The 27,212-nt window shown below is 40.4% G+C and overlaps 1 protein-coding gene across 8 annotated transcripts in view; it reads right to left on the bottom strand.

The window, feature by feature from the left end:
* Positions 1-27,212, bottom strand: part of MED12L (mediator complex subunit 12L) — a 349,139-nt gene that overhangs the window by 309,955 nt on the left and 11,972 nt on the right. For 7 of the 8 annotated variants that reach the window (XM_055110602.2, XM_055110603.2, XM_057301943.2 and 4 more), the window contains 2 exons: positions 8,554-8,658; positions 1,992-2,183 (listed from right to left, as the gene is read on the bottom strand). In XM_055110602.2, coding sequence (XP_054966577.1) covers positions 1,992-2,183; positions 8,554-8,658 — 297 coding nt within the window. Of the gene's footprint in view, positions 1-1,991; positions 2,184-8,553; positions 8,659-12,482; positions 12,508-27,212 lie in introns of those variants that run through there. The other variant, XM_034957604.3, reaches the window with a different exon arrangement.

Below are 27,212 nucleotides of genomic sequence, written 5' to 3'. Positions count from 1 at the left end.
GTTATCACTGCATCCTCTGTTTGCTAAGCAAGGGTAAAGGCAAAAGAAAATTTCACAGACCACAGTAATCAAAGTCACCTGAAGGGAACAGGTGAGAGTTAATGAACTGCTCAAGACCTGGAAGAATATCCCTAGATGCCAGAAGTCTCCTTTTCCAAATCTATCTACAATTGTGATTGAGTTAAAAGGTCCTTTACAAGCCTCTCTGTGGATAAACGCCTTGGCGCGCTGTGAAGCTTCACAGTAGCAGAAAACCAGGTCCTGAAACATGATCCATACAGGAAACTATTATGAACTCAAGATAAGATTTCAAAGATGACTCAGGATCTTAGCAAGTAAACCCAGGCTTTCCACCTTAAGCCATCGCACAGATGAATACCAAAAATTAAAGAAGTATTTGAACTTTCTATTATGAAGAACATGCAGAGAATGTATTGCTTTACCCCATTCTAAAAGAGATTTCACCATCTCAAGAAGATGATATGCTGAGGAGCGAAGGGGAAGGATTCTTGAAATGCCCAAGAAATGAATAATTCAAGGTATATTTAATCATTTTATAAAGAAACCATCTTCAAGTTTGCAAAGAATTAACATCAGGGCTTACCTGAGGAACACCTGACTTGGCCAGAGGCAGCTCCCAATAAAGAAAGAAGAATAATGGCTAACACACTGCACCATGATTCAACTTCCTCCTACAAGAGGAGAAACCACTACTTCCTTAGAGCAAGGGCATCAACTCCTCAAGAGTAGCAAATCCAAAATATGCACTCTAAAAACGTATGAAAAAAGAAAACCTAAATGGAAAGATGTCAGGCTGGCAACATGGAAAGTATGAACTGTTAGTCAACAGCCATCAAATATTGAAGGATGCCCTATGACTTATATGGCCTTCAGATACAATTCATAGGCCACAGTGGGACCACAAAGTAAATATTCACCACTGGAAAAGAAGTCATACATGGTTCAGCCTGGATTGAGACAGTGGTACTAACTGAATGGTAAGAGGTGGTTATGCTGACTGTTACACTCTTCCAAGATTTCAGTTGCCTTTCACCACTGAAATCTATGCAAGGCAATACAATGTTATGACATTAAGGCAAAATAAAGCCAATGGAAGCTACAGACACTATTTTCAAAGAGTTGCTTTGGAAAATAGGCAAATATACAAAAGAGCTCCCCTATAAACTGGGCCTGTACCAAGCTGGTAAGGAAAACTTAATACTAAGAACAGAAGACAGGCACTCCTAACACTAAAGGGCCTTAGAAGAGATAAGAAAAGACCCCTGGGATTATTTCAAAGTTGTGCAAGAAATCAGAGATCAGGACTATGAGCGAGGTTTCTAGTTTCTTATATAAATTTCAAGAGGTATCTTATACTGTTTGGACCACAAGATTGTTGAATCTATGTATTATTTCCCACTTGAGAAAAATGACCAAAGGCAAAGATTTTAAAAGAACCTCCCACATCCCCTCCCCTATAAAAAAAGCTAGAAGCTATGAATAAACCTGCCCATTTTGTTCTAAAAATTTTTCAAAGAACAAGCACACACAGAATCACAATCTTTATCTCGCTTGGTAGGAAGGAGACAGCTTGAAGCATTTGGATGGGTACTTTTAAAGACAAGAAAATAACCTCAAAGCAAGAATCTTTTTAACAAATCTTGGACATCTTGGCCTAAGAAAACTGGAAATGTAATTTTTTTTTAAATGAAGGCTTCTTGCCTGTTCTTGATTTTAATATCTTGTCTACCTAAAATCCACATAAACAGCTTGAGATGCAGAATGTTTAGGGATTTATAGATGTCCTAGGCACTACATGCAATCAAAATAAAGGGGAAAACAGCATGGAGTAACACCCACCTGGGACCACAAACCTGCCAATAGGCTTGCAGTCTCAAAAAGAATTGGGAAAAACAAATATATAATTGAATATTATCCCAAACAGCTGATTATAAGACCATAACTAAAACAATGTAAGAAATATTTGATACCTTTTTTGCCAAAATAGAAAGTGGCTTATTTCCTGCTAAGTCAGAAAACCAACTATGAATTGCACTCTGGGATCGAGCAGTAACCAGCCAATAATTATCTTTAGCATTAACTTGTGGTTTCTTCTTTCCCGTGTCCTGGAAAGTGTTAAGCTTCAGTTTCTCAGCTAATATGCTGCTAAAATAAGCTCCAATCTGTGGAAAGAAGAGAAAAAAAGGGAAAGTTAAGACAATAAGCAAGTAGCTTAGTACTGTACATTAGTATTTTTCTTTATTGTTTCAATTGAAAATCTTCATACATCCCATCAGAAAATAAATTGGGAATTTAAGTCTTTGAAGCCAAGAGATGTGATTTCCTTACACTAACTCTGATACACAGCACCTTTATACCACTACTCACAAGTAGTTTGGCGGAGGGGGGCAAGGAGAGCCTTTGGAAATCTCTGCTAAGATGAAATTAATTACATCCTGAATAAATTTCAGTAGAATGGCTTCTGCTTTAATCCTTCAGCTGCTCTTTCTCCTTTCTAATACTACACACCCGTCAGGAGAGAATGCTTTCCCTGAGAGGAGAAAGCCTAGTAATCACTCGGTAATCATTCTTTTTCTTGTTTCATCTTAATAGCACTTATTTTTGGAAAGGAAACTCGGTATTTACACTCAATGCTTTTAAACAAAGAGTCTAGAGAAATTTAATTTATTTAAATGGCAAATTACAAAAGGTTCAATTAAATTTGGCATTCAACATTTTTTATTGGGCTGCCAATTTCAAAACTACAATGTTTCAAGAGAAAGCTAGTATTACCTGCTCTGAATGAGGCAAAGTGGCAAAGAAAGCTACTATGAATTACTGTATCATTTTCATATTAACCAAATTAAAGATGGACAAGGAAAAAAGAAAGGAACAGGAAAGAAGTAACAAGAAGGCAGAGAACAAAGTAATATCTAAAAATTTAGTGAATCTCACTGGGTATGGTGGCTCACGCCTGTAATCACGGCACTTTGGGAAGCCAAGGCAGGCGGATCACCTGAGGTCAAGAGTTCGAGACCAGCCTGGCCAACACGGTGAAACCGCATCTCTACTAAAAAAAAAAAAAAAAATACAAAATTAGCCTGGCATGCGCTTATAATCCCACCTACTCGGGAGGCTGAGGCATGAGAATCACTTGAACCCAGGAGCCAGAGGTTGCAGTGAGCCAAGATCACACCACTGCACTCCAGCCTGGATGACAGAGTGAGACTCCATCTCAAAAATAAAAATAAAAATAAAAAATAAATTCAGTGAATCTATAGAAAATCTGTTGGAATTTTTTCAAGAATCCTATCAAAGCATCACATTTCAGACTCTGGGAGTTCTTTAATACAATGATGCAGTTAATTTCTGATAAATATCCCCAATGAAGTTAGCAAAAAGTGGCAACCATGACTAAAATAAAATACTTACCCTGTTGAAGCAAAATAAGAATCACCACCTTAGTTAATGAGTCAATAAACAATTAGTCTATAGGTTGAAACACAGTTGTAAGCCATTAGCCAAATTCATCTATAGGGTGAAAAGCCTGACATTCTTTGATCTTTGTGATTGATGTAATGCCATGAAGTCTGGTTTTGGTGTGTTAACGTAATACAATAATAAAAATTAGAATAAGTAGAAAAGGAGTCCATCTTTTTTTTATACAAACAACTTCATTGCAGTTTGTGATTTCTTTTAAAGCAAATATTTGCAGGATGTCCAAACAGTGAATAAATTAAGTGCAAAAATGTAGGAAAACCAGCTGTTTGGAAACAAGCAGCCAGTAGCAGCCAATTGTTTAATTTTAAATTTCTCAATTGATATTTGGTCTTTGCACCAAGAGCACAAAACACCTACAGCTGCAGATTGCTATACATTCAAAAGGTCTCTTATTTGCAATTATCTTTAAGTATTTAATAATAACAAGCAGAGCTCTAAAAATGAAAAAAGTAGTCTGAGCAATCTATTTTATAATTATATTCTCCTATATACTTAATGATAGCAATGGAACACAGTGACTGCATGTTTATGTATTAATTCCTGCTAACAAGCCCTTGTAAACAAATGCATACTGTTAACAAAGTCAAAATTCCCAAGAAAGCAAAAGACTAGAAAATACACATTAGGGCTCCAAAAGAGGTCAAAACATGATTATAACATTTAATTGCAATAGCAATATATATTATTCAGAAATCAATCCATAAATACAATAAAAAGTAAAGAGCTGCCTCATTCCCAAGTCCCAATGTCTACCTCCAAGTAAACAATTTGATTCATTTCTTATGTGTCCTTCCATTGTTTCCTTATGTGGATACAGGTGAGTAAACACACATCTATTATTTTTTTCTTCCTTGTATGTATAGCTCATTATGCACACTTAGTAAATGAGACCCTTCCTTATCTGTATACAGAAAGCTTCTTCATTTTTATAGACACGTAACAATGTACTGTGTGGATATACATTTAATCAAGCTACCATTAATGGACATTTACAGCATTTTTTGCAAAATGTTGCTATTACGAATCACACTAAAATAAGTAGCCTTTCACATTTGTTATTTCATACATAGTCAGCTGGAGCTTTAGGCTAGACTTCCAGAATTCAGACTGTATAATTCTGCAATTTTAATAAGCATTGCCAAATTGCCCTCTAAAAGGTTTATAGAGTTGTGTACTCCCGCAAACAAGGTATAAGAGGTAAGGTGTTTTTTGTTTGTTTTTGTTTTTTTTTTTTTTTTTTTTTTTTTTGAGACAGTCTCGCTCTCTTATCCAGGCTAGAATGCACTGGTGTGATTTCGGCTCACTGCAACCTCTGCCTCCTGGGATCAAGCGATTCTCCTGCCTCAGCCTCTCAGAGTAGCTGGGATTATGGGTGCCGACCACCACACCCAGCTAATTTTTTTTTTTTTTTTTTTTTTTTTTTTTTTTTTTTTTTAGTAGAGATAGGGTTTCACCGTGTTGGCCAGGCTGGTCTCGAACTCCTGACTTCAGATGATCCACCTGCCTCAGCCCCCCAAAGTGCTGGGATTACAGGTGTGAGCCACCACACACGACCAGAAATAAGGTTAAATTTAACATTTGTTTCCATCCATCCAAAGCTATTTTCAAAAATAATTCATTTGATAAGAATGTGGGGAAAAAATTTAGGAGTTACATTATAATTCATGTATTTCATATTTATAAAATCAAATTCCCCTCAGAAGTCTTGGGTCCTTGAGTAAATCTCACAGAAAGAGTGGTAGCGGAAGTGTAATAGATGTTATTTCCATTTACTTAGTTATTTAAACTGACATAAAACTTTATACAACTGAACAATTTAGCAGTTCATATCAAGAGACATAAAGCATTCATACTCTCTGTTATGAGACTAAATTGTATATCCTCAAAATTCATCTTCAAGCCTAAACCCTCAATGTGACTATATTTGGAGATAGGGCCTTAAGGAGGTAATTAATGTTAAATAAGGTGACAGGACTGGGCCCTAATCCAGTAGGACTTTATAAGAAGAGACACCACGGAGGAACACACAAGGAGAAAAGACCATGTGAAGACACAGTGAGAAGGTGGTCATCTGCAAGCCAAGGAGAGATGCATCTGGAGACACCAGACCTGCTGACACCTTATCTTGGACTTCCAGCCTTCAGATAGTGAGAAAATAAATTTCTGTTGTTTAAGACACCCAGTCTGAAGTATTTTGTTATAGCAGCCCTGGTAGATTAATACACCCTTTAACCAAGTAGTAATACAATTCAGGGAATTTATCCTAAAGAACAAAAGCTATACTTTCAAGTATGACTACAGTTTCTTTATAAATAACCATGAGAAATTGGCAACAGACTCACTGCTGTATATAGAGGTTTCAGTCAATTACAGCACATACATCATCGAATGTTATCTAGCCATGAATTATTATTCATATGACTACTTTAGCCATAAGGAAAAGTGCATACAAAATAATGTTTCAATTTTTTAAAGTAGATCAATTAAGAAAGATGGTAAGGCTCTGAGGCCGGGCACAGTGGCTCACATCTGTAATCCCAGCACTTTGGGAGGCCAAGGCAGGCAGATTACTTAAGGTGAGGAGTTCGAGACCATCCTGGCCAACATGGTGAAACCCTGTCTCTACAAAAATACAAAAATTAGCCAGGTGTGGAGGCGGGTGCAGCCAGCTACTCGGGAGGCTGAGGCAGAAGAATGGCTTGAACCTGAAAGGCAGAGGTTGCAGTGAGCGAAGATTGCACCACTGCACTCCAGCCTGGGCGACGGAGCAAGACTCCACCTTGTAGATCTGGTTTGGGAGAGAAGAACATAAACCTGGAATACATCTCAAAAAAAAAAAAAAAAAAGTTCTGGAGATGGATAGTGACAATGGCTGATGTTTGCAACAACGATGCAAATGTACTTAATACCCAAGAACTGTACACTTAAAAATGGTTAAATGGTAAATGTTATGTATGTTTTATCATAATTTTAAAAAAGAATCACAAATTACGTATACATAATTGTGGTTGTAACGTAAAAAATTGTACCAAGATTGAAAAAAGACAAAACTAAAAACGTGTTTAGTCAATAGGACTATCTGCAGAAAATGTTTCTATGTTCTTTCACACTGCTTAAGTAATATTTCAGTTGATAGTTTAACAAATTGTCAATTATTTATATATTTGTGTGCACATAAAGAGAGATCTGGAATGATACACAAACCATTAACATGTTTCTCTGGAGAAGGAAAAGGAAATAGAAATTCACCTGCATGTCTGATTTCTTTTCATTTGTATGTGTGTTTTTAATTTCACAGAAGTATTTTAACATCCAACTCAAAATATATATATAAAAAAAAACCCTAAAAGATTACAAATAGAAACACAAACAATTCTATTTATATTCTTTTTTTTTTTTTTTTGAGATGGAGTCTAGCTTTGTCACCCAGGCTGGAGTGCAGCGGCGCAATCTCGGCTCACTGCAACCTCCGCCTCCTGGGTTCAAGCAATTCTCCTGCCTCAGCCTCCCAAGTAGCTGGGATTACAGGCGCCCACCACCACACCCAGCTAATTTTTATATTTTTAGTAGAGACAGGGTTTCACCATGTTGGCCAGGCTGGTCTCGAACTCCTGACCTCATGTGATCCTCCTGCCTCGGCCTCCCCAAGTGCTGGGATTACAAGTGTGAGCCACCACGCCTAGCCTATATTCCTAATTGATAAGATAAACACACAGAAAAAGACATTTAATTTTAAAAAAAATTTTTGAGCACAACATTCTGAGTATATACTTTTAATGAAAGTTAGTCTAAGGGCAAAAAGTATTGTAGAAAAATTCTACATTTATTCAGTGGTTTTGTTGTTGGAGTGGCAATGAAGTATTTTATTCTGGAACTTTTTTATGTGTGTTGTAAGACGGAATAAATGAATAAATATATTGATATTATTAAGAGCCAGGGTTCTCACTTTGGGAGAAGGGAGACCTAAAAACGGAATACGAAAAAGCAGGGGAAATACCCTGCAGCACTGGGCTAGAAAAGGTAATGATAGGTAGGTAGAAAAAATATGTATCTATGTGTCCCATCTCTGTCCACTGAGAAAGCCTAGAAAGAATGACACTCCAGTAGCACTGAGCATCCAGATCTGGTTTGGGAAAGAACAAGATAAACTTGGAATATGTTTTGGTGCCAAAAGTAAAAAAGTGCTCAAAGGATGACAAGGACGTTTAACCAGCAGCCAGGTTAGCGGGGCCCCTACTGGCAGAACATGAAACAATTTGAGCATCAAAAAGAAAAATGAAGGTACGGATTATAACACGACAAATTAAAAGAAAAAAAAAGAATCCAAAGTGACAATAAAAACTTGAGTTTAAAAGAAAGCACTTCTTTTAATAAAAGAATGCCAAGTAAAACATGCGTATGGAATAATTAGAAAACCTGCATTTTGCAATCACCAGCAAAATAAATCATTCAGCAGGAGTCATCAACTGATGCTAAAATAACAGGATGAACTTTTATTGAAGAATAGGATATTTATATCCTCTCAAATTATCACCTTGTAGACCTTACTAAGAGGTAGAGAGGATTACCTTTCCAATGCAGGGAGATGGTAGACACCACTCGGACCAAGCAATCAAACTATAGCCAATAGTAGGGCAAACTGGCATTGTGTGTCTCCTGGTATGATGCAATGTAGTCTTCTTACCAAAAATATCTAACCTGGATCCCGTCATGAGAAAACAGTCAGAAAAATCTAGAATATAGCACTAGTATGTCAGACAACTGACCTGGGCTCTTCTAGAATAGCAGTCATAAAAGCCTTTTTAAAAAAAGGCAGGAATGGGGAGGAGGGAGAGGCAGAGAGCTGTACTGTACTAAATTAAAAGATGTGACAATGAAATGCAATGTATGATCCCTGATTGGATCCTGGGGCAGGACAGTATACATGGTATTTGGGGGAAATCTGAATATGGATTGTGGCTTAAACAACACTAATTTATCAACAGTGATTATTAAGGGTGTCACATATACACACTTTTTCAGGAGTTTGAGGAAACAAACAAATAACATTACCTTTGATGGGTTAATTACAATATTTCTGGCTGAGCCATGTTCATCTCCAGTGAAGGCTGGCTGATTATTGAAGCCTTGCTTTACATTCACAGCAGTAAGTTCATCCTGTTCAAGAGACGGTATTGATTAAGCAGAAGGATGTAAAAGCTTCAACATAATCCCACATATTGCATCCTAAGTAATGGCTAAATTTGTTATACTCTGTAGAGGAGAATTCTTGAAAGGACAACAATCAAAGAAGGCAGAAATTGAACTTTAAACACCAATACATAAACACATAAATGTGTAGAGGGATGAAGCAAATGTTAACTGTTGACTCTAGGTGCAGAGTATATGGGTATTCCTTATACTATTCTTTTTTTTTTTTTTTTTTTTTTTTTTTTTGGAGATGGAGTCTCACTCTGTCGCCCAGCCTGGAGTGCAGGGGCGCAATCTCGGCTTACTGCAACCTCCACCTCTCGGGTTCAAGCCATTCTCCTTTTCCTCAGCCTCCCGAGTAGCTGGGATTACATACAGTCACCTGCCACGATGCCCGGCTAATTTTTGTATTTTTAGTAGAGATGGGGTTTCACCATTTTGGCCAGGCTGATCTCAAACTCCTGACCTCAAGTGATCCTCTGGCTTCAGCCTCCCAAAGTACTGGGATTACAGGTGTAAGCCACCCCACCTGGCCCATTATACTATTCTTTTAACTTTCCTGTAAGTTTAGATTTTTTTTAACTTATAAGTTAGGAAAAGAAAAAAATGAGCAAAAATCTCACCGAAATATAAAATGATAGGATTTTTTTAAGAATTGTTTCCAGGCCGGGCGCGGTGGCTCATGCCTGTAATCCCAGCACTTTGGGAGGCCAAGGCATGTGGATCACCTGAGGTTAGGAGTTCAAGACCAGCCTGGCCAAAATGGGGAGACCCCATCTCTACTAAAAACAAAAATTAGCTGGGCGTGGTGGCAGGTGCCTGTGATCCCAGCTACTCTGCAGGCTGAGGCAGGAAAATCGCTAGAACCTGGGAGGCGGAGGTTGAAGTGAGCCGAGATCGCACCACTGCACTCCAGCCTGGGTGACAGAATGAGACTCCATCTCAAAAAAAAAAAAAAAAAAAAAAAAAAGAATTGTTTCCAGAGAGCCCACAGTTTGATTCTCCATTCCTGGCCAACCCCTATGCACACACCTGTTTTATGTTTAAGAAAGCTGGCTCACCAACTTACCCAAGACTAACGGTAAATTAAAGACAGAAACAAAAGGTTCCTAGGCACACGCCTTATGATTACAGCCACACAACATCACAACCTACAACTGAAGGGAAGTTTAGAGCTGCAATGTTTTCTCACGTATTTTGGCTCACCTGATCTTTGCCAACTCCAATTCCAAGGGAGACAGTAGGTATGTATCTTCATGCCCATTGTACAGATGAGAAAAGTGTGCCTCACTAAGCTAGTGCAGCAATTGGACAAAGCCAGCACAGAAATACTATCTTCTAAATCCTAGACTAGGAAGAGAAATTTCCATGACACCATGCCACCAAAGAACAAATGCCACATGAAAATGTGGTCTAAAAATATGTGCCTACAACTCCTACTCTCCTTAAAAAGATCTCCTACTGGGTAGATACAGGAATACTTTTCCAAGGTCACAACACATCAAAAATAACCCAAGGCTTTAAAAAAGAAAAAAAAAAAAAAAAACCTTCTTGCCCTACCCAGATTATCATTGAGTTATGGAAGTACATCAGAGTTCCTAAAATACAGGCCTGAAAGAATAAGAGGGAGAGATTTGAGTAAATGAAGCTACCTCCTGCTCCCCTCACTCCAAGCCAAGAAATAATCCTAGTAACAGTTGGAGTAATGGTAGCCACGGCACAAGAATAAGATACACTTATTCCTCTATGTAACTGCTGAATGCATAAAATGAAAAACAGCAATTGATCAAAATCACTGCTATGATTAATCAAGAAGCTTAGAACAAAATAGTTTATGACATTTAAGCACCTGACCAAACTCTAAAAAGGTCACCCTAGCTGAGAAAGAGGTCTCCTGGAGACATGCCATGTAACTTTACTTAATTATGTGTGCTCTTACTAATGCCTTGGCGGGCCACTGTTTTGGCGGGTTTTCAAAAGACCCCTCTATAGGAAATTTCACTCTATGGTAATCAAGTCTCCTCCAAGCATAGAAGGTCACTGAAATCGTGATCCGCACAGAATATGAGCTACCTATACATTATCAGAAGATATCTCCAAACTGCTCCTACATTTTCAAATAAATTATGTGAAAATATAGAGCAAAACTACATAATGCATATTTTAAGTCAGAAAGGTTTCAGTCAACTTAAAGCAAATGTGCTACCAAAATTCCAGTAGTCTCTGAGTCTAAGAAAGTAGGAGTACCAGCAGTGAGCTCAGGGGGAAAGTAGGATGAGAAAACTGAATATTTATCTTTGATTTGCCATCAGAGTATTATAAGAAACATTGAGTAACAGCATATGTTTTTACTAAAAATACATTCTGGCCTAATCAAGAAGAATGTGTGAGATTTTAAGAACCAGATAGTTTAGTATTGCTTCAGTTTTTACTTTAAACTAACACCAGATCAGATAGCTGCTCATTGTATCCAACTGCTAATCGCTGGGATGAAGAGACACACCCACTCCTGAGTGTGTGCACAAACTCAGAATCCCCAGAAGGAAAAGAACATGGAACGATGGATACATATCTGTCATCTACCTCAGATTTTCCTCAAACTAGGAGCCACACAGATATTATTGGGAGCTTTGACTTCTGAGAAGTTTAAACTTTGCATTCTAAATTTCACAAAAATACATGTAGAATTTGACCACTTCTCATTACCACCACTGCATCATCTCATGCTTACGCAATGCAATGTCTCCTAACTGGTCTCCTAGCTTCTCCCCTTGCCCCCTGAAGGCCACTTTGACCACAGCAGCCATAGGGAGCTTTTTAAAACTCAAGTGAGACCATGTCACTCCTGCTCCAAATGCTCCATTTTACTCAAAGTACAAGCAAAGGCCCTATGATGTCCTAAAAGTTCCTGTGTGATCTTAACCCCATTACCTTTCTGGTCTCATCCCTAACCACACTTGCCTTCACTAACACTGTCTAGTCTGCTTGCAATTTCTCAAACACACCAGCCCAGCATTCTCTAATCAGGGATTTTGCACTGTCTGTTCCCTCTGCCTAGACTGCTCTTTTTCCTGGTATCCACATGGTCAATGACCTGACCACCTTAACTTTTTGCTCAAATTTCACATTCTCAATGAGAAATGTGATGACCCTATTTAAAACTGGAACTGTCCACCCATTCCCTTTACCTCCCAGCATTCCTAATCCTTCAACAATCCATAGCATTTATCACCTAAAACACACTATAATTTACTTAGAATGTGTATTGGCTATCTCCTCGACAAGAAGATAAGGTGCATAAAACTGGGGATCTTTATTTTGTTGACAAACGCAGGCCAAGCACAGAGTGCACAGATGCAGTGCCTGGCAAATAGCACACATCGCAGCTGTTCAATAAATATTTGTTCAAAGAATAAATGAAAGACATCCTATTCTGAACAATTAACATGAGCATATTCTGAGTCACTACCTCATGAATTTGGAGTTGTAATTTCATTTGTGTTTCTAACTAGCACTGCTTTGTCACCCAGAGTAGGGGCACTCAACCCATCAAACCCCACACACCATCCTGGAAACAAACATTTTATAACATCGATTTCCCTAGTGTGAAATGAAATTCAGATAACTTACCTATATCAATATTTTTTTAATCAATATAATGCTCTCGTTCTAAAATTTTTAAAAAGGAAAGTAACTTAAAAATAGGCACTTCAACAGGAAACGCTCAGGCACACTACAATGGACTCTCACAACTGAAAGTGTGGTCCATGGCCCTGGAGCACTGGCATTACCTGCAAGCCTGTTAGAAAGGCAGAATCTCACTCCTCCCCCAGAGTCACAATCAGCCTCTTAACAAATTCCCACGATTCATGGACACATTAGACTTTGAAGAAGCAGGGCCCTAGAAGGCAGAGAATTGCTTGAACCCGAGAGGTGGAGGTTGCAGTGAGCAGAGATCGTGCTGCTGCACTCCAGCCTGGGCAACAGAGGGAGACTCCATCTCAAAAAAAAAAAAAAAAGAAAAAGAAATTGTTAAATGTTTGCTCCTACTCCTAGCATTAGCACAACATAGTAACTACAAAATGCAAACTGATACAGGTGTGCTGTATTGCCATTTCAAATGATCAGGAAGAGCATAACATGAATTTTTTGAAACTGTGATACACTCTTGCTACAGTTTCAAACTAACAAAATAGTCTCCCAACATAGTAAGACGCAACAGTTATATTCCTCAGAAACTCAGTGTGTATTAAATGTATATTAAAATCATACAAAAAATACTTTGAGATCATATGTAAAACAGATTCCCATCTGAGATGGGAAAAAAACAGTTGAAGGTTTCAGTGACACATCTGAAAGTGCAGGGGACACAGGACAATTTTTCATGGAACCCACCCATCTGCACACTGAAGACAGCCCCACCCACTCAATGGTAGCAGCCACAATCAACTAACTCCTCTTCCCCGCCCAGATTTCCACAGCACTTCCAGTGAGAGCCACAGACCCACCAGAGGGATAGCTTTTATCTTTTAGAGCCCTATTCTGAAAAGGAGGTTCACAGGCTCTGGGTTTAAGAAACACTGAGCTCCATACTGAAGTGTCAGTCAAAATCTTGCTCGTGCTGCAACACGATAACAATGGGGATGCTCTAATTCCAACTCACTAGGCCATCCTCTGGCTCGCAGTTGTGGTTCCAGGTGGATACACGCTGGCACCAGCTAAGACTGACTGATGGAGATGCAGACAAGAGTGGGGACAGCACTGTGGGTAAGAGCCCAGGGTCTGCAATCAGACAGCTCGAATTTAAACCCCCTACTCCATTTAAGAGGGACTCTAAGCAAGCTCTGGGACCACTGCTGTGCCTCCATTTCCTCAATTGTAAAACGGGGATAGTAATAGTTTCTACCATGTTATCTCCATAACCCAGTTCAAAAAAAATAAAGCCCAGAGAGAAACTAACTTGACCAAGGTCACACAGTAGTGAAGAATTCCAAAAAGTCTATGCTCCCAACCATCAAACCATATAAAAATGGCTGGCAATTAGCATTGCTGCTATTGTTCGTATCATATTTTTGGTTCCAGAAAGTGATAACCTGAAGCTCCAGTCAGAAGAGATACAAAAAACCTTCTTGGGAAAATAAAAAGACCCTTTCCTTAAAGCAGTGGCTAACTTTTACATCAATCAGAATCCTCTGAAGAACTTGCTAAAGCACAGCTGCTGGTCCCACCCACAGAGTTCCCACTTCAGTAGGTCAGGGGTGGTGCCTGAGAATCTGTATTTCTAACAACTTCCCAGGTGATGCTGATACAGAGACCATGCTAACATGAAGAGTTGAGGTTTCTGCCTTTCTAGAAAACCGGGGTTTCCATGCCCAGTTCCAGTACAGGTCTCACCACCAGGAAGAAAATGGATGTCCCATCTTGGCTCAACAGCAGCAGATCCCAAGAGGAAAAGTCCATTCAGAATTCTCTACCATACCCCCTTCCTTCTCTCACTGTAAGGGCACAAACGCAAAGCTACACACACACACACACACACACACACACACACACACACACACAAACACACATACAGATCCAGGAAGGAACCAAGCGTATAAAGTTTTCACTTCACTCCTTTAACTTCCTATAGAACACTAGGGCCACAGAGCCAAAAAAGAAGCTGTCACTTCTGTGAGGTTTATTAGTACAAAACTTTAGGTCAGGGACCTAGAGAAACTAAGTGAAAGGAGGTAAAAATCCAGAGTATCACAACCAAACAAATGCACTCTGATGGTCTATTTCCTGAAGTTTCTGAGAAGAGTTAACATTAATGACAAAAATCCAAAAGATAAGAATAAGATTCAAGTTCCAGAGTGTTAACTATTGTTGCTTAGACATTATTTCTCAAACTCCAGTAATGCACCAATAGACCCCTTTTAGAGGAAAACCACAGCCTCAGGGAGTCCTTAGACCCCAAGTTTGGGAAACTGGGCTGGACATGGACACTTAATGGTATTAGGCAGCATTAAGAGATTCCAAACAAGAGGTAATGCGTGTCACCTGAACTCAAATAACAAACTTTTATGACACTGCTCTGAAGGCTTTTGTCAAGTCTAATCAGGCAAAAATAGAAAGAGGAGAGTCCAAATTTTGGAACAGCATGCCTCTAAAACCCCCAAGCCAGAATGTTTAAGGGACACAAATAGCTTCCTCTTGTACTAGCCCCAAACCTCTTCAAAGATGTCTTGAAATAATGGAGGGTAACAGCCACCAAAATTCTTACAATGCCTTTCCTTACAGAGATTTAAGCTTGTTCACTATATCTAGCCAACAGTTCTTATAATAGAACTTCCAGCAACTACTTTGCCCATCTGCAAAGGTGAGGCAACTAAGATCCCAAAAACGTGAGGCACACACAACAGTTAGTCAAGATCTTGTTCCCAGGGTTGTGCTCTGGGAACCAGATCAACAGCACTGAACCTTTTAAAAGGACTCTTATTAAAGGTTGAACATCTTCCTGTTGTACAACATGGAAAGTAAGAGAAAAAATAAAGCACTTTTAATAACTGTTGGGAAGCAGAAGAGACCATGAATCCAGACATACTTTTAAATATGTTTAACATTAACAGCATCTAGGGCAAAATAGTTGTACACACATGTCCAAGACCAAGTATTAACTAAGCCAAGAGACAATGCCAGCTGAGAATGTGAATTCACAGTCTCACCAAGCGGCCCAGAGTAGCAGTGCACCAAACCATTGTGCACATGGATTTCAACAGATTTACAACAAAGTAATCCAAACATAGAGAAAGGAGAACTCTCACACCTCTTGTCATTGGTTTCGACTAAAATAACAAGCTTTAAAGCAATTCGAGGGAGACAGGCACACAGAGAGAAACAGAAACCAAAGTCCAGAAAATAGTCCATGCTAATATGAAAGGCCTGTGTTCACTCTGTATTTTTGTATTCTACACTGATAACAAAAATCAGACCTTCGGCCCAGTGCGGTGGCTCACGCCTGTAATCCCAGCACTTTGGGAGGCCGAGGCAGGCAGATCCCGAGAGGTCAGGAGATTGAGACCATCCTGGCTAACACGGTGAAACCCCGTCTCTACTTAAAATACAAAAAAATTGCCGGGCGTGATGGCTGGTGGCTGCGTGTAGTCCCAGCTACTCGGGAGGCAGGAGAAGCACTTGAACCCGGGAGGCATAGGTTGCAGTGAGCCGAGATTGCGCCACTGCACTCCAGCCTGGGCGACAGAGCGAGACTCCATCTCAAAAAAAAAAAATTCAGACCTTCGATACTTCGGGTAACCTCCAACTGCATCCATAAATCTCATGCATTTACCTTGAACTTCACAGAATGATCTTATTTTTTGGATCACTTTCAAAGCAATCTTTTAATTTCAATGAAATGTTTCACTGGGAAAGTGAAAACATTTTGATGCTAGTTTGGGAATTTCTTAAGCTCTTTTGCACTCAAGAAAAAAATAAGCTCAGTTTAACACAATTTTCAATGGCCATCTCAAAGTCAGATAATGCACACAAATACATACTACAGACACTCACAACCTCCTGAGCGTCACCATCTATCGCACAGAACATGCGCAGAAACTCCCTATTTTTTCTCTCCCCTAGTCACATCTAACAAACCAGTTCCATGACGATTCGATGAATTGGACAGAAATGTCCACCAGGGATGAGAAAGCCACAGAAGTAGAAAAATATCCCTCTATGCGCTAGTCAAGAAGGCTGAGTTAGCTCAAGTCTTACTCAGAACAAACAAAACACTTTTCATGGTTTTATAGCTATATTTCCTAGCCTTGTCCACCTCTCTCCCAAAAGAACATTCTCTCAGACCCCCAAGGATGTCTGTAAACCCCAGTTTGGGAAACTGGGCTATGATAATCCCCATCACAGATACATGTAATTGTTACTAGGCAACACCTACAGTTAGCAGATATAAAAGACCTGGAAGATAAGGGAAGAATCTTTTACTCCTCATAACTCATCATTAACCAAACCTATCCATACTTCTCTCAAAACATATCTCCCCTTTATTCCTTCCTTTAAAATACTACAACCCCCCTCCCACCCACCACCCGCCCCTCAACCCACCCCTACCAACTGGGGCAGCTGTTACAGTAGGATTCGGCTACTGCTCCGCACACATTTCACTCCTGTCCAGCATGCCTACTGGCCCTGGATGAATCTTCCTGAAACAGTTTTCTATTCTGCACTCTCCTATGCGAAAGCATCAGAAGGCTTTCTTCTCTTTTTCCCCTGAGAAGGGAAAAAGCAGCATCTAGCATAACTGTCTACAAACCCTCAATAACATCTCTGGTCTTCTCCCCACTTATCTCTGGCCCCAAATCAAAACACAGTCGCCCAGGACTGGCATTCAAAGCCTTAAACAATCAAGCCCAGCATTCCAGCCTTGCTTCCATTCTAAGTGTGCGAGTCACATGGATCTGCGTTTGAATGCATAGGCTTACCTATGATTGAGACTAAGATAACTGATCTCTGTATCTTGGTGGCTTTGTTTGAAAGGAGACAGGAATAACTCACAGGACTGAGGTTACATAAGATTAAATGTGCAGAGTTTAGCACAGTGCCTGGTCCATTATTAAATGCCCTATAAATGGTGGCTATTGTTATTATAGCTGTTTTCTATTTTTGTATTTTAACTTTCATTTAATCTATTTTATTATATGCCACCCCACATACGCTGTCTTTTCAACCTCTAAGCCTTACATCATGCCATTCCCACCCCCTGAAATACATTATTATGAAATATTTTATATTTTTCAAGCCACAACTCAAGGCTTGCTCCCCGTCCTTCATTCGATTAACAAATAATTATGCATACAGACTCTGCTAAGTCCAGGGGATTCCATAGTGAGCGAATTGCAAGTGTTATAAATACCCCAAACTGCCTGCTCAGAAAGCACATAACAGTGGCTTAAACTAGTCTGGGAAGTTAGACAAGAATGCTCTGAAAAGGTGGCCTTTGACCTGAGCTCTGACTGCAAAGTAGGAGTTAACTTCAAGAGGATAGCCTCTTACAGTGGTAAGCTTCTGATATTTTGCATGAAATGATATAATATTAACTCTAAGGAGATCATGAATAGGTGGGGTGTAGACTGTAATTCCTAGAGCAACAACTCCGAAAAACAACACAAGTAAGTATAACTAAAATGCAATTGGTAAACAAAAGTTATTTTTAAAATAGTCTAATAATCCAAAAAAAAAGAGCTGGGGACACAGAAAACAAATAGTAAAATGGTAGACCCAAAGCCAACCATATCAATAAGCACATTAAATGCTAATTAAATATTCATGGACTAAGACTCCAATTAGAAGACTGGAATTGTCAGAATGAGTAAAAAAGTAGAGCCCAACTACAGGCTATACTTTAAATATAAAGACATACTTTAAATATAGAGACAGATAAGTTGATAGGAAATGGATGAAAAAGACATATACCATGCAAACAATAAACATAAAAGAGTTGAAGTAGCTGTATTAATATCAGATATAGTAGACTTCAAGACAAAAAGTATTATCAGAGATAAAGAAGGACAAGTCATAATGATAAAAAGGTCAATTCATCAGAAAGGCATAACAATCATTGGTGCATGTGTGCCTAACAAGAGAAAAGACAGAGGATGGGCATGGATAAAGTCTGCAACGTTGGGAAAATTAAAGAAAGAATGCTGTCATAGCAGTAGCAGGAAGTGGAATGCAGCTGTAAAAGACAAGAATGAAGCAGTACAGGTTGGGGGAGAGACTATGCAGGGTCTGCGAACCAAGTAAAGAGCTTCTGTCTTTATCATAAGAACAGTAAAGGTTTTAAGCAAGAAGGTGACATCAGGCGGGGCATGGTGGCTCATGCCTGTAATCCTAGTACTTTGGGAGGCTGAGGCAGGAGGACTGCTTGAGACCAGGAGTTTCATATTAACCTGCCCAACATGGCGAGACCCTGTAGGAAAGGAAAGGAACGGAAAGGAAAAGGAAAGGGAAAGGGAAAAGGAAAAGGAAAAGGAAAGGAAAGGAAAGGAAGGAAGGAAGGAAAGAAAGAAAGAAAAAAAAAAACAGAAGGTGACATTATCCGACTTGAATAGAAGTGCAGTGTGGACAACTGACTGGAGTAGGGTCAGACCAACTGGGAGGCTGAGGGTAAGGGGATTGGGACCAGTTACCAGGCTCTCATGAGAGTTGGAAGATCAGATAATAGTAGCTTGGACCAAGATGGTGGTGGTGGAAGTAAAGAGAAGGAAGAAATGGAGGGATATTTAGGAGGGAAACCCAACAGGATTTACGTTGATTTCTTGGATGGAATGACAAACAGCAAGGTTGTCAACGATGTCCTAGACTTTTGGGATGGTATATCTCCCCCATGTTGGGGGCTTTTTGCAGAGGAAGGGGAGCAGATCACAAGTTCAGGTATAAACGTCTTAAGTTTGAGGCATCAGACACACAGAGAAAATGTTTCTAGTAGGCACTCAGCTATACAGGTCTAGAGAAGTCTAGGCTGGAGTCTTAAAGTCGTGAGTTGTCTGCATATGGCTAGTGACTGAAGCCTGGAGATGGCTGGGATCACCTAGAGAGAAGGTCAAGTGAGAAAAGACCAGGACCTAAGACAGACCCTGGGAAAAATCCAGTATTGATTTAATAGCCAGTTAGAGGAGGATAAGCCTTCAAAAAAGACTGAGACAGTGTGGCCAGAGGGGAGAGAAGGAAACTAGGAGTGTTTTACCTCAGAAGCTGAGGGAAGAAATTGCTTCCCAAAGGGAGGGAGCAACAGAATCAAGTGCTGCAGGGAACATGGCCATTCCGGGTGACCTGAGAGGGGTGTCTCAGCAGAAAGATGAGGGCAGAACCAGACTCGAAAGAGCAGAGGAAGAAGTGGGAGGTGAGGAAGACAGTGAGTACACTGGATGCTTCTGGAAGTCTGGAGAAAAAGGAGGAGAGATGCAAACATGGGGTCTAAGGTAGGAGATCTAAGATGTGAGAGCTTGGTGCATGTTTTAATCACACAAGGAAGAAGGTGATGAAGGAAGCAATTGAAGCTAACAGGAAGAAAGGGAGATGGCAGATAAGTTCAAGCTCCTGAGAAAACAGGAGGGAATGAGCTGCCAACCCAGGCCCTAGAAGGCAATAGCTAGTACCAGACCAACTCAGGAGGATGTGCAGAGGAGGATCTGGAGACAGCCCCTGGAGCCACACTGTGATGGGTAGAATTCGGTCCCTCAAAGAGATATATCAAAGTCCTAACCCCTGTACCTGTGCATGGGACATTCTTTGGAAATAGGGTTTCTGCGGATAGGACCAAGTTAAGACAGTCATGCTGAATTAGGGTGGGTCCTAATCTGGCATAGCTAATGTCCACATATAGAAGGGATGGACACAGAGGGAAGACAGTAATGTGAAGACAGAAATGTGAAGACAGAGGCAGAGATTGGAGTTAGGCTGCCACAACCAAGGAATACTTGGAGCTAGCAGAAGCTGGAGGAGGCAAGGAAGGGTCCTGCACTAGAGGCTTCAGAGGGAGGATGGCCCTGCATATGTTGATTTCAAGCTTGCAGCCTCTAGAACCATGAGAGAATAAATGTCCATTGCTTTAAGCCACCAAATGTTTGGTACTTCATTACAGCAGCCCTAGGAAATGAAAACATACAGGTAGGGGAGGGCAGGCTCTGCTCTATTCCCCATGGCAAGACTGCCCCCTAAAACCAGGATCCAGGCCATTTAGCAGCAGCACGGAGACCATTACTGCAGAGTCTACAATGGCCAAGAAAAGCAGCTTCACTAAGGCTCTGGATAAGCAGACATCTTGGCCACTGACTGCACAGCAATAGGGACTGATTTCTACTTGGAGCTCCTCTACTTGACATGATACTTAATAGCTGTTTGAGAAGTTTTTTAAAGGAGGCTGGGGAAGAATTCCCCATTGCAGCCAAAATATTTATAAGAGAAAGCATTAATACCAGCCTCCTGAAGAGGGCCAGAGGTAGGGGCCTGACTTAGGAAAGGCAGGACTTCCCTAAAAGGTCACCTTGTCCTTCTCCTGCCCCAACCTTTCTAACACCAGAGCCACATTTGCATCAAAGCCACATATGAAAGTCAGCTCTTTACATCCACCATCACCTATACTGCTATTAGCATTCACCCCCATCCAAATCACACCTGCAGGCCATCAATCACTAACTGTGGGGACCAACAAAACCAAAAGGATATGAGCTCAACACAAAACAGCAAATACTATCTTAACATCTGTACCTAGAGCAGGCAAAAAGAAAAAAATCATGGTAATAATACCACTCCCTCACATTTAAACAGCACATTCATGACCATCCTCATAACAGACAAGTGGCTTAGGCAGGATGCGTCCCATTTTATAGGGTGAGAAACTGAGGCTGAGAGGTGAGAAGTAAAATGGATGGTTAGGTGGCCATATGAGAAGCAAGCCCCAAATAGGTCCAATGTATGCTCCAGGACAGTGAAATCTTTGAGGAGAGCACAGTGTGATTCCAACAAACTTAAACTGGAATCCCATCTCCCTTTCTCTTCTGCGAAATGTAGATCACCCCACCTACCTCACATGTCTACTGTAAAGGGTAAGTGGAAATCAGTTGTGATACAATCAACACAGTAACTGGTACGCACACTAAGTACTTTAAAAATGGTATCACCATCATTATAATTATGATCTTTTGTATGACCAGCACATATGGCCCAAACTGAGCACATGACTGACTACTCAGTAAATTCAATTTAGATGGAAATGTCCACCATGAATGAAGTGTTGAACACACAGCTCTCAGAAGTGCCAATTTCCCATGACAACCTCCTTCATCCTACCCAGAAGTGTCCTAGTGAGACAGGCAGTTCCTCCTCCCTCATTTAAAAGTGGGAGAGAGCCTCTGATTCCAATTATATCTAAATATACTTAGCATTTACTCCACTCTTATCTAAATAATTGTATCCCATTAATTAATTCATATTCAAATCACATTCAAATGCATATCACCCTCTGATATCAAACACCTGGATGTGGCTCTCAGAAAAAAAATCTAGGAAACTGCAGGAGAAAAATACTTGAACTTTTAGATTTGCATATTCATAAAGCAAGAAAGAAGACTTAAGGTATTTGCTAGTTTATTCTGCCCAGAATTATATTTAAGGCAGCCTCAAAAGATACTTTTCTCTTTAGATCCCTTATTGCTGAGGTATGCCATATAGTTCTTGCATTGCAATCTTACATAATAAATTTTTCCTTTAAATCATTTTTCACAGAGTACTTAACAAGCTAGTGTGCTAGGTGATCTGAGGGCAGAGAACACAAACATAAGCCTTGGTTTCTGTCCTCTGAAGTCCAGTTAATTGACTTACACTTAGCCATTATGTAGCTCCTTTCTTTTATCCTTCTTTCCCACCTCAATTCCATCTCTGACCCCACGCTCAGCACACATCTGCAGGAAGCCATGTTGTGGGAGACAAAAGAATGATTCCCCACCAAATGTATTGCAAATTCATGAAAAATAACAAGGCTGGGTGCAGTGCTTCACGTCTATAACCCCAACACTTTGCGAGGCCCAGGCGACGATCACTTGATTGTCCAGGAATTCAAGACCAGCCTGGGCAACATAGTGAGACCTTGTCTCCACAAAAAACAACATAAATAAAAATTAGCCGGCATGGTCTCAGCTACTTAGGAGGCAAAGATGGAAGGACTGCTTGAGCCCAGAAGGTAGAGGTTGCAGTGAACCATGTTCACTGCAGAACATCCTTCTTCTGGCTTGGAAAAGAGGGGAAAGAGAATGGAAATGTCTCTTTTTTGCTGTTGGTGGTGGCAATTTTGTTCGTTACTTTTAGGCCAATTATTCAGAAATGGGCTAAACGTATAATTTTGAGTCAAGGAAACAAATTTCCCCTGGTAAACCTCAGAAAAACTAGTCTAAACAGTTAACCTCTGTTAGCACTTCTCAGCCTCCACCCTTTTTATTTTCAGGGGGCTTGCTCATCCTCCACCAAGCTTAGGAAACCTTCCAAGCAAATCTGGTGATCAACTATCACCCAAGCAGCCCACAAGGAGGTCAATAACAGGCGTTAAAGGGAGATTTAAAGTACAGGACAAGCAGTATAAACCAAAGCTACAAGGGCCCTTTTAATAATAAGACCTTCAAGTAAATCAGTTAATGCCAGTTAGAAGTCACAGGGTGGGTGGGAGTCTGAGTATTCATTCCAATTCAGCACCCAAGGAATTCAAATGCCTGTCCCATCACTGAAGACTGAGTACAAAACTGTGTCACTCTGAGGTCCTCAAGCAACAGGACCTACTATCCTAGCTGAACAGTGTTCCAAGAAATATGAGTGTTGTCTATTCTCCTCTCTTCCTTTCCTTTGACCAATCTGTCACCAACTGCCAATTCTTCTCCAGTCCTATTTAAAGCCCTGATCAGTCGGGCTCTTTTTACTTCACGCTTTGGTTACTAGAGTCGTCTCCCTCCCAGCCTCTCCGACTCCACTCTCTCCCACACTGGATTTATTAGGCATGAGCTAGTGAGATAAATCTAACAGCAAAACCACGTGAGCTCACCACCATCCCCCACCCCCCAACCTGCTGGGGCTCCAGCAGATGCTCCACCAGGCCTGATCTGCAGAAAAACTGCCCCCCTCCTCCTCCCTTCCAGCTTTTTCTTATGAGAGGATACAGCATGTCCCACCCATTCAGGTCCTGCCTTTCTCAAGACCCTACATCAGCCAGTGTATCCTCCATGTATCCAGCCCTCTCTTTTCTGAACTCACGCAGCATTCTTAGACTCACTATATAAATAGAGCAGAATGTTTACAGCATGGGCTCAGAGAGTCCAACTCCATCACTATGCCACTCAATGACCCTGGGCAAGTTAAGTACCTCTCTGTGCCTCAGTTTCTTCATTTCTAAGCAAGAGATAATAATGACCACCTCACAGGTACCGTGAGGCTGGCATAAAACAAACACCTAAAGCACTCAGAACAACGAACACAATAAATAGTGGCTATTATAATGTCATGTGGCACTTTGTACACTCTACGGAATGTTATTCTTCAATTTTCAAATAAATAAATAAAACTAATGAATTAGTCATTTTAAAAATTGTTTTATGTGGGTAGGTAAACCGACATTAACTTCTAGAGCATTGCTACCACCCTGAGTGTGGTCTGATACTGTCACTGGTCCTCAACATAAAATGTGCAAAAACGAAGAGTATTTGAAAACTTTTACAGCAATTTGACATTACCACTACATTCAAGCAGCATTTCATTTTCCTGGTAATTCATTTTTATATTAATCTACAACAGATTGAAAATTAATTTTTCTAAAAACTGATCCTTCACCACAGTTATTTTGAGAAGCACATTTCTAGAGGAGACAGATAGGAGGCTTCTATTTCTTTTCTACACCCCCATATCACCTAACACAGTGGAAGACACATATCAAGTACTAAGTAAATGAAAATATAATTTCAAAAACATTTCAATTAGTCAATAACTTAAAAGCAGATTCAAGTGAGTAGTAGAAATGTAAACAGTGTCTCCAATTCATAAAGAATCTTTTTCAAGAGGGAGTTTACATTTAGTCTGAAACCGACCAGAGTAAAAACAACTCTGACCCCAAAAATATTTTCCATACTGTCAAATAACAGCACTGTGTGAAGCTTTATTAAAAAAGAAGATGAAGAAGAACCTAAGCAATGTCAATATTAACCTTCCTCGCAGAACTCAGGAGAATGATAAATTATTTAGCACTGCCTCAGCCACAGTTTTGATAGATCCTCCATACCTTTAAGTAAACGAGCATCTTAGCAAAAAATTCCAACAACACTTCAAACAAAATACATTTTTATTAGTTCTTCACTCCTGCCAATGCCTTAAATAGTCCAAATCTCAACAACCTCATTAGATTATCCATGAATGAAATGGCTGGAAAAGGAAAGCAGCAAATTCTACCAAATTTTAATTGACAACAAGGAGGCAGTTGCACAGCTGATCTGCAGCACACTGGATGTGGGTTGAAGGCTGAGTTATTCTTACTGAGGGAAATCTTGGCACATTCCAACTGACTCTGGAAATGCCTGTAGAAAATTCAAGGTAAGTGGGGAGCCCTGTGTCAATTCCGTCTCCCCTCCTTTCTAAGAAGAAGAGATTTATAACAAGGTCAAAGCTATCACTTCCCTTGGGTCCTCAATCCCCTGCCTCAGGGCCAGTTCAGCCTCGCTCAGACTGATAAAGGAAAACTAAGAGGAGGCAAATGGAGCTGGAATCTCACCGATGTTAGCTGTCTCTTTGGGTCACTTAGTATCTGTACCCATAAATCCCTATCAACTGCCCTCCTCAGAGATCCCCTGACAGAGTTCAGGAAGTCTATCCCTAGAAACTTCCATCTCTCCAGGTCATCCAGATCCTCCATCTCTTTGCACACTCTCAACAGGTAATCACACCCATGACTTCAATTATTTATGAATATATCACATTGGAAGCATTCAGAAATGAACTCATTCTCTCCTCCCCTCCCTCACCCACCCCATCCTTGGAAAACAGTTAAATTACTTTGTTCCCTATGGCATGTTAGTTTACGAACCACCATTGATCTACCTACCCAACAGTCTAAACAAGTAGTTTTCCAAGTCCAATACCTCTGGAGCTCTCGAGAACATTTTAACTATTTGTCTGTGAAAGGCCAGATTTTCTGCATGCTCTTCAACCCAAACAATGTCTCAAAACAGATTGAATGCAGAACTAAATACAAAAGTCTAGACATTAAAGAGATATGCAAAAATGTAAAATAATACCACTCTTTTTTCACTATTTTTTGTTTGGGGAAAAAGTTATTTTCCATTAAAAAAACACAGTTTAACATGAAATTGGTTGACTATGATTTTTTAATGAATATGTATTCAAATTTCTCAGTTTTAATTTCTAACACAGTAATTATTGAGAGATGTAACCTACATAAATAAAAGCTTAATAGATCCTCAATCTTTAAGACTCCCAAGAGCAGAAAGTTTGGACACCACTGGCTTAAGCTAAAAATGTTGGTAAATTCTCGTGCTCCTTCCTCTTACTTCACATATCCACCTTATTGATTCTGCCATCCAAATAACGTTTCTCATAAATTCACCCCTTGATATGGTTTGGCTGTTTCCCCACCCAAATCTCATCTTGAATTGTAGTTCCCATAATCCCCACCTGTTATGGGAGGGACCTGGTGGGAGATAAATGAATCACGGGTGCAGTTTCCCCCATATCTTTCTCTTGGTAGTAATCTCATGAGAGCTGATGGTTTTATAAGGGGTTTTCCCTTTCACTTGGTTCTCATTCTCTCTTGCCTGCCACCATGTAAGACATGTCTTTCACCTTCCACCATGACGGTGAGGCGTCCCCAGCCACATGGAACTGCGAGTGCATTAAACCTCTTTTTCTTTATAAATTACCCAGTCTCAGGTATGTCGTTTTATCAGCAGTGTGAAAACGGGCTAATACACCCCTCCTTTCTTCTTGAGCTTCCCAATCCCACAGACCAAAAAACACTCCCCTAAAAGATATTCACATCAAATCCCACAACCTGTTAATGTGACCTCATTTGGAAAAAGGGTCTTTGCAGATGTAATTAAGGATGAGATCATCATAGATTATCTGGGTGGGCCCTAAATCCAATGACAAGTGTCCTTATAAGAGACACCCAGAGGAAGACCATGTAAAGTGGAGAGACCATGTAAAGATGGAGGCAAAAATTAGTGATGTGTGGACACAAGTCAAAGAAGCCCACAAACACCTGGAGCCACCACAGGCTGAAGGAGGCAAGGAAGAAGTCTCCTCCTAGAGCCTTCAGAGGGAATGTGGCCCTGCCAACACCCAGATTTCAGATTTCTGGCCTCTAGAACTGTGAGGGAATGAGTGAATGTTGGTTTAAGCCACCCAGTTTGTAGTCATTTGTTATGGCAGCCCCAGGAAACCAATCACCCACTTCCAGTTCTGAATGTCAGGGACCACCTAGCTAGGCAATCCTTCTGCCTCAATATGACCCTCAGAGGCACTGTCCCTTGAAACTGCAACCCTCAATCATCTTAAATCTCATTCCCTTATCACCCTTGAATGGTGGCTGGCTTCCTCCACCATAATACCCAAAAGCCTCCACAAAGTAAAGATCCCCATGACTGTGTCCCATCTTTCTTTCCCACACCAACCCAGCTCTCCCCTGGATGCCCCGCACCATGCGGCAGGCCCACAGCCCAAGGCACACCCATATCATTTTGTCCTGCGACCCTTTGCATGTGCTGCTCCTTCATCCTGGAATTAATCTTCTTCCCTATCCTCAACCCCATCCACTCCTACACACCCTCCAAGTTCCAGATTCAAAAATCTCTTTCTCTATCCACAGCACTTTGTACCTTCCTCTTAAAGAATATCTGAAACATTGTGCTCCTCATTTACAAGTCCATCACTCCCTCTAGACGACAGTTTCTCAACCCTGGAACTACTGATAGCAGGGG

The sequence above is a fragment of the Pan paniscus genome, chromosome 2 (assembly GCF_029289425.2).
Source record: "Pan paniscus chromosome 2, NHGRI_mPanPan1-v2.0_pri, whole genome shotgun sequence".
In the NCBI taxonomy this organism is placed as follows: Eukaryota; Metazoa; Chordata; class Mammalia; order Primates; family Hominidae; genus Pan; species Pan paniscus.
This window is presented reverse-complemented; position numbering and strand designations above follow the sequence as displayed.